The 8,701-nt window shown below is 44.4% G+C and overlaps 1 protein-coding gene across 1 annotated transcript; it reads left to right on the top strand.

Annotated features, from left to right (window-relative positions):
* Positions 1-6,072: 6,072 nt before the first annotated feature.
* LOC128323187 (protocadherin alpha-8-like) lies at positions 6,073-8,445 on the top strand. The gene has a single exon (XM_053245906.1). The coding sequence runs from the start codon at positions 6,073-6,075 to the stop codon at positions 8,443-8,445; it is 2,373 nt and encodes a 790-aa protein (XP_053101881.1).
* Positions 8,446-8,701: the final 256 nt, after the last annotated feature.

Below are 8,701 nucleotides of genomic sequence, written 5' to 3'. Positions count from 1 at the left end.
TTGTTTCAGCTTCCCGGCGGGGGTCTCCTCGTGTGTTGCCTGCACCGTGGCAATATACAATTTTAAAAAATGGGGTTAGCGGAGCGCTTGCTCTGCTAACCCCTTTTAAGGGGAAGGGGTATTTCAGTGGGTCACCCACTTTGGAGAAACTGGGCTTGCCTGCGAGCCTGGTGGTTCTCACACTTGGCCAAAATTGAGCTAGGCTCCCTTAGCCTAGATCCGATTTTGGTGAGAATCGCCTCACCAAACAACTAAAAAGCTTGGTTGAAGAGATTTGTCTTTAGTTGTTTCCTAAAAGCCAACAGGGATGGAGCAGCTCTAATATCAGCAGGAAGTGTATTTTTTATTTTTATTGTTTTATTTATTGTTAAATAAATACATATTTTTATCGTTTATTATTTATTGTTAAATTTGTAAACCACCTTTCATTAAAACAATCCCAAGGCGTTTCACACACAAATTAAAAACAAGACTATACAAATGACACAATTAAAATATTAAGCTAAAAAAACAAAAAACAAATCTATATTTGCATTCCACAGTCCTGGGTCAACTACAGAGAAGGCACGTTCAAAAACAGACGATAAAAGATATTTTTGAATGTCTGGGTCTTACAGATGCTAAGGAAGTCAGCACTCCAAAGGAAGTCAACTTTTTCAATCAAGATGCAAATAGCGAGCTTCTTCCAGACAATGAGCAATGTAGGAAACAATTGGGAAACTTCTATATCTTGCCACAGTAACAAGATGAGACATTGCTGGAGCTGTGGGCATTTTAAGCAGGAAAGTAAACATCCACCAAAAATGACTGTATTGCAGTTAAAAGACTGGGTAGGTACCAGCTCATCTAAAACTTAAATTGCCAGCAAATAGTAATCCTAGACTAGTGGGTTATGTGATTACAGATTGGGCAGAAGACTGAACAGATCATAAATCTACAAGTGGATACCTATTATTTTATGGAGGTGGAGTGATCGGTTGGTGCAGTCAAAAGCAACACACTGTTGCTCTTGGAAGCGGAATATGTGTCAGCCAATCAGGCTTGCCAGGAGATGGCATGGATATACAAATTGTTGCAGGACTTTGGAGCTGATGGACCAAAACCAACTGAATTGTTTGCAGACAATCAAAGTTGTGTTTTGCTTTCACAAATTTAGAACAAAACAAAAACAAAACAAAATTTAACAATTTTTAAAAACAAAATAATAAACAAAATTTAACAAAATTTAACAAAACAAAATTTAGAACAAAACATATTGAGACAAAATACCATTATGTACATGATGTACAAGAAAAGGGTTTGGTGGAGTTGAAATACTGCCTAACAGCGAAGATGTTAGCAGATGTACTCACAAATCTATTGCCAAGAGATCATTTTCTTGCATTGCAAGAGATAATTGGAGTTGTTGATCAGTGCTCGAGCAATGAGAAGGAGCATTAGAAGTGAGAATTCTAAAGCATAGCTCTTAGCACTGCAGTAACCTCTTCTGGCCACTAGAGACATAATGAAATGTTAATAGGTCTGTCTTGGTCAGTTAGAACTGTTCAGTTGTTGAATGCTAGTGCCTGTTTGAGTATGTTGTTCTGTGTCTCTCTCAGTATGTGATGTTTTAGTTTCTTAATAAATCTTTATTTGTTTTTTGAACTCAACCCGATGCCTCCAGATAGTCTCTTGGGCTGAACTTCTTTATCACCAGAGCATACTCTGTTGTGTGAGGGTTTTAGTGTTTCTCCTCACACCCCTCAACACTTTCCACCCCCAAGGCATTAAACAGTACCAGAGAATATATCAAGAAAGGTGGAGGAGCAGGCCTTATACACAGTTCTGCCCTGTCAGCTAATCAGTGAAATCCTAAATAGCAGAAGCATGATTTCATTCATGTATGTGGAATAAGGCAGAAGATTTGAGTGTGGGTTATGTCTCACCTCATACACTATCAGATATGATAAATTCTGTCTAACTACTAATTAGACAAAATGAGAAAAACAAACACATACTTTGGTTACATGCTCTCAACCACTGACACAGAATTAAGCAGGCATAGAAACAATGGAGAATCACCTTGATTTTGCACACAACAGGATGATTCAATGTTGTTAGGATGCTTAGGATGTACACAATTTTAGCATGTTTAGGATGGTGTTAGCATATTTTAGGATGAACCATGTTTAGTGGCCTATTAAGGCTATTCACATGACCAGGAGGCGGGGAGGGAGGGTGGAGGGAGGGAAGTTTGCATAAAACTTACCTTTCCCCCAGATTATCCAGCAGAACTGGTGGGAAGTGTGCACTGTGCTCCCACATGATGTGCGCTGTTGCATGCAGTGCAACACCTATCCCGCAATGCACTGAGTAGGCACCCATCTCTGTGTGTGCTCGGGCTGCAAGCAGCCTGAACACACAATCCCAGGACCAGGATTAAGGGCGCACTTGTGTCCTTAACCTTGGCTAAACACTGGGCTCCAAGGTGAGGTTAGGTGGATAAGCAGCACCGGGATCTGCATGGATCCCAGCACTGTACATGAGCAGTTTAACCCAGGCTGGGTGGCCCTAGCCAGATCAGGCTGCTCATGAGAACAGCCATTATATCTCCTGTGGGAGATATTCAGGTTATTGCCACATATTTATACTGATAATTCCAGCCCTGGTATGGCTATAGGACTGTTTTATGGTTATAAGACTGAGATATTTTAGTCTCAAACATCTCAGTCAATTTTCCAGGATCCATACTAACAATGAATCATTGGGGACTGTGATGAAACATACATGCAGCAGCTGGAGAGAGAGGGATGGAGAGTGCGTGAATAAGAGTTGCCATAGCAACCAAGCATGGAATGTTCAGGGAAGGTTTTTAAAGAAGACATTTGGAGGAAACAGTTGGAGGAGATTGTTAGGAGTGAGAGGTTGGACAGAACGGAACTGAGAGATTGATTTTGTGTGGTGACTGAACAAGGAGAAATTGTTCAGGGGTTTGTGAGAGTCTTGGTCAGTGAATGTATGGAGACTGTAGAGCCAGTGATACACTAGTGCAGTGCTTTAGAAGTCTGGAGTGTTAAGCCTGGGAAATAAACCTTGAGAGAGAAAGGTGCCCAGAAGCAAAAACTCCTGTTAACAGACAAAAAGGTCTGGGTTATTTCACCGAGTTTCCAAATACCTCTGTCCCAAGTTATATAACCTTGTCACACACATGATCACCACTGCGGCGAGTGATACAGCATTCTGGAGGCCGGGGGAATGCAGTCCAGCTTCCAGAACTTCCACAGTGCACTGTGCGAGGAAAAGTAGTTCAGTTGGTTAAGAGACTTGAAATAAAGTATGCATATTTTAAATAGCTGTGACTTGGTCCTTTAGAACACAGAAAAAGCACACAAACATCCCTTTTGCTTCTTGCTCACTTATTTTTTCCTTCTCTTCTTTCAGCTTCATTCATCCCACCCCCATTGCCCCTGTCTGTTTCTCTCTCTCCCACTATGCCTCATATACTCTTGCTTCTCTCTTTTGCTCAGCAATAGTTTTGAAGAAAAATGGAAAATATAACTTAGCACAATGTATTTAGGATCTGTTCCATTGAGACCTCTGATCAATATATACTCACATTGTGGCAACTATGTATACCATATATACCACAATCAAGCTTTTTCTTTCAACCTCCACTCCATGCCCAACTTGCTGGAAAAACTGTTATCTGTCTTCAACCTCTCTCTTTGCAGGCATTTCAGTAGAATCAAATCCCTACCTCCCCAAGTGTTATGGAATAAAAATAATTAAATCTGGACATTCAGACTAAGTATCTTTTTAAAGGAGTTGCTGCGGCTATTGGAAAATAATTTAGATCTGAGACATATTCACATGTTTGGGTGGGCGGGAAGGCAGGGTTTCATTTACTTTCTCCCCAGACAATTGTGGATTTCCCCCCTTGGCATACTGCTGCATGCCCACATGATCCAAGATGCACATGAGAAGCCCTACCTGAGGGCTCCCCTAACCTGGGTAGGGCTGCTTGTGTGCATAGCCTTAAAGAGTCAAGCATCTCAGTCAGTCACATAGGAAACAGTAAAGAGTCGCAGGGGTGCAGCTCTTCTAGCTCTTTGTGTGCAGTTCTTCTAGCACATTCTAGCACATGCTTTCCATAGGGTTTGCAGGTTTAATCTGAATTTCAGGAACAATAGTGAGCTGGGTCTCACGATCAGTGAGTCTCACGATCAGTGAGACCCGGTTTTTGTGAGTGCGCGGGGAGGGAGCTCTGGGTGGCCGAATCAGCCGCCCACACGATTGCCGGCTCTGTGACAGAGCCAGTGGGAGCTTGGAGGCCGTGTGGCAATCGTGTGGGTGGCTGATTCGGCCGCCCAGGGCTCCCTCCCCGCTTGTGTGCAGGGAGAGCGCTCACGCAGGGCATACTGAGGAGACCCCCAGAGCCGGGAGGCGACTTTTTGCCTCCCCTCCGGGGGTCTACTCGTGAGCAGCCACACAGCGGCTACTCATGATCGGAAAGCCCGGGTTTGCAGGGCGTTCGCTCTGCAAACCCAGGCTAAGGGGAGGGCTAAAAAAGCGGGCTAGCTGCTTGTAAGCCACTGGGCTTGCCTGTGAGCCCAGTGGTTTACACAATCAGCCAAAATCAGGCTAGGCTCTCCAAGCCCGATTTTTGCTGATTGTGAGAATAGCCCCAATAAGTGATCATCTAAACTTGGGTTTGAGGCAGATGACCCAGGTTTGCATGCTCATGTAATCCAGGGTAAATCCCCCAAGCCTTGGTAGTCCAGCTCTGGGTAACCCTGCTTCTAACCCTAGATTTTCATCCAGGTTAGTGAAGAGTAGTAGCCCTGCTACCTCAGGTTGTTGACTGTGTGTTAGCATTTCCCTGTTTTTGCAGGTGTTGGCCACCATGTTTATCCGAGAGTGCTGCAGCTAGAGGGGCTGTGATTAGTGAATGTGCTGCTCTCAATGGCACACTCTATGATCACTTGCTCAATATGGCTTGGATGGGCTTGCCCTGCCTCCTTCCCTTTTGTGGCTAGTCAGATGACGGCTGTGATGTAATGAGGTTTTCTCTATGGCTAGTAGCATTGTGGGAGCTCTCTCCCAATACCCAGAAGACTTTCCCTCATCCTAGCTCTCAGCAGCTGTGATGGTGTGGGTAGTGAGTTAGGAGAGCCAAACAGAGGCTCTGGTTGTCTGCAGGGATCAGGGTTGAGGCTCTTCCCTACCCCAAACCACCCCCAGATTATTGTGCACAAGGCCCTACTTGGTCATTAGCCCATAAAGACTCAAAGTTAAGCCAACCTCGTCACTTAGTGGCTGCCCATCTGAGAAAGATAATTAGGAGTGATTACAGGAAAGTAGTGCATTTCTACACTGCTTTGGGAATGTTTGTAGGAAGGAATCTTTTGGAGCCAATGATGCAGTTCCTTCCTACGTGAATGTTTCCCTCCCATCTAACATTTGCATGGAAAAGAACAATTAGCCCAAGTGATTCCTTCAGACCCATATTATCAGTGGATTGCATAATGGGAATTAGTGCCCATGCCACTGAAGGCAAGTGTGAATCAGATAAAACCTTTTACATAAATAAATAAATATAAATATAAAGTGTGGAAATTAATAAATGGACTTGTTAACTGCATGTGGCAATGCTAGTGTTGCGTATTTGCCCAAAGATGGGCAGTTCCTTTTAAGGAAAGCTGAATAGACAATGCATTTAAATACATTTTCAAATTTATTTTATTGAAAAGCTAGGGGTTTAGTGAACCCTGAGTTATAACATACATTCTTGCTATCTGATCTTAGACTTTATGTTTTAAAGTCTAAAATCAGATAGCGGAAAACACCATTTCTCAATGTTAACAATTTCCATCACATGGTGTCGCTGTTTAATAAAAAATAGTCTCAGAAGACAGGAACAGTCAGCTCCTCCCTCCTTCCTGCAGAAATCTGCAGCAAGCAAATAACCATTATGACTGCTTGACATAGGAACAGAACTGGACACTTGGAATATTAAACTCATACTCACCTAATTGGACTGAAAGGATCAAAAGATTGTGCATCCCTTTGCTTTCTCCATGAAAACGAATTACAATGGTTATTTGGCAACAAAGCTTTTTGGTGAGGAAGCAGCTGTTGCAGCTGGTTCTGCTCCACACAGCCTGGGAAATGGGGAGCGGCCAGCTCCATTATTCTGTGCCTGAGGAATCCCAGCATGGCACCTTTGTGGGCCGCATTGCCCAGGATCTTGGGCTGGAGGTGAGTGAGCTGGTGCCTCGGCTCTTCCGGATTGAGTCTGAAGAACATGGGGACTATTTTGAGGTAAATGTGCAGAATGGGATCTTGTTTGTGAATTCCCGGATAGACAGGGAGGAGCTGTGTGGCAAGAGCCCTTTGTGCTCCATTCACTTGGAGGTGATTGTGGATAAACCCCTGAGGATCTTCCATGTAGAGGTGGAGATCAAGGATATAAATGACAATGCCCCCATTTTCTCTGTAAACCAGTTAAATCTTTTTATATCGGAATCAACAACATCTGGCTCTCGCCTCTCACTAGAGAGTGCTTCAGATGCAGATGTTGGTCAAAATGCCCAGATTGCATATAGGGTCAGCCTGAATGATTACTTTGTCCTGAACACTCAGAATAAGAATGGCAAAATCATGTCACCAGAGCTTGTTTTAAAAAGAACTTTGGACAGAGAGGACATCCCTTCGTACCATTTATTGCTAACAGCAACTGATGGGGGTGAATTGGAGCTCACAGGGACAGTACAGCTACTGATAACTGTGCTGGATGTTAATGATAACAGTCCTGTTTTTAATCAGTCAGTCTATGAAGTGAGTCTATCAGAAATGTCAGCAAATGGAATTCTTGTTATTAAGTTAGAAGCAACAGATCCTGATGAAGGTATTAATAAAGACATAATCTATGCCTTTAATACACCCCTACCCTCATTTGGAATTGATGAAAATACTGGGGAAGTCAGGCTGAAGGGAAAGCTGGATTTTGAAGATGTAAACTTATATGAAATTCAAGTCTTAGCCACTGACAAAGGCCATGCGCCAATGCAAGGTAACTGTAAGCTTTTGATAGAAGTGCTGGATGTGAATGACAACACTCCGGAAATGTCTCTGAAGTCACTGTCCGTGCCAGTCCCAGAGGACTCCCCACTGGGGACAGTGGTAGCTCTGATCAGCATCTCAGACAGAGACTCTGGGGCCAATGGGCAAGTGAGCTGCTCCATGAGTCCCCCCGGTCTACCCTTCAAGCTAATGTCTACCTTCAAGAATTATTACTCACTGGTGGTGGCTGCAGCACTGGATCGAGAGTGGCAAGCAGAATACAAGCTGGTGGTGACAGCACAAGACCACGGGGCTCCATCACTGTCCACCAGCAGCAGCCTGGTGGTGCCCATTGGCGATGTGAATGACAATGCACCTGCTTTCGTACAGCCCTCCTACACAATCTTCGTGAAAGAGAACAACCCACCTGGTGCTCACATCTTCACCGTGTCTGCCTCAGATCCGGACGTGGCTGAGAATGGCCAGGTCAGCTACTGGCTGGATGAGAAGCTCTGGCCACTGTCCAGCTACATCTCAGTGCACTCAGAGAGTGGGAAGCTCTATGCCCTGCAGCCTTTGGACTATGAGGAGATGAAGCTGCTGGAGTTCCAAGTGAGAGCCAAGGATGCTGGGCTGCCCTCCTTATGTGGCAATGTGACGGTGCAAGTCTTTGTGGTGGATGAGAATGACAATGTGCCTGCAGTATCTGCACCAGTAGAGGATGGCCACACTCTGCTGGTGGTCCCTGTGGCTGCTGGGCACATGGTGGGCAAAATCCATGCCCTGGATGCTGACTCAGGCTACAATGCTTGGCTGCGCTATGAGCTGCATGAGGCTACCACTGGCCCTTGGAGGGTGGGGCTGCACAGTGGTGAGGTCAGCACAGTACGTGCCTTGGAAGAGATGGAGGGTGGCATCAGCCATAGTTTGCTGGTTCTGGTGAAAGACCATGGGAAACCAGTCCTGTCGGCCACAGCCACTCTGAGTATTTCATTGGTGGCAAGTGCCCAGGCCATTAAAACTGATACCCGCATTTCTAGGACAGGAGGGGGCCCACAGCCCCTGGCGGACAATGTCAATGTCTATCTGATCATCGCCATCTGCTCAGTGTCCAGCTTGTTTCTGCTGGTGATCATAGTATACATGGCCCTGAGATGCCAAAACCAGGCGAAGGAGGCAATGGCGTATGGCCCAGGCACAGCTACACTGGTGTGTGCCAGTGAAGTGGGCAGCTGGTCATATTCCAATCGCCACAGCCACATCCTGGCAGGAGTAAGTGGGGAGGCCAGTGGCAAGAATGACCTCATGGTTTTCAGCCCCAACATACCGGTCTTTGCAGAGAACAGGGAGATGAGGAACACAAAGGAGATCATTTCAGATTCATCTGGAGAGGTGAGCCTGTAATCTTATTTTTAGAAATATTATTGTGGGAAACATGCAGTTCTTTAGTTATTAATTGATTGATTGATTGATTAATATTCTGTACACCGCCTAGAGATTTTTATACTAGGCAGTATATTAATTAATATACTGCCTAGTATAAAAATCTCTAGGTGGTGTACAGAACTAAAAGATAAAATATAACACATTTAAAAGTCATAAAAAGATAAATAAAATAGATAAAAACACATTAAAATTTAAAAAATTTGGCAGTGAACAT

This window comes from Hemicordylus capensis, chromosome 4, assembly GCF_027244095.1.
Source record: "Hemicordylus capensis ecotype Gifberg chromosome 4, rHemCap1.1.pri, whole genome shotgun sequence".
Lineage (NCBI taxonomy): Eukaryota > Metazoa > Chordata > Lepidosauria > Squamata > Cordylidae > Hemicordylus > Hemicordylus capensis.
The sequence above is the reverse complement of the archived record's forward strand: the minus strand, read 5'-3'. Positions and strand labels throughout refer to the sequence as shown.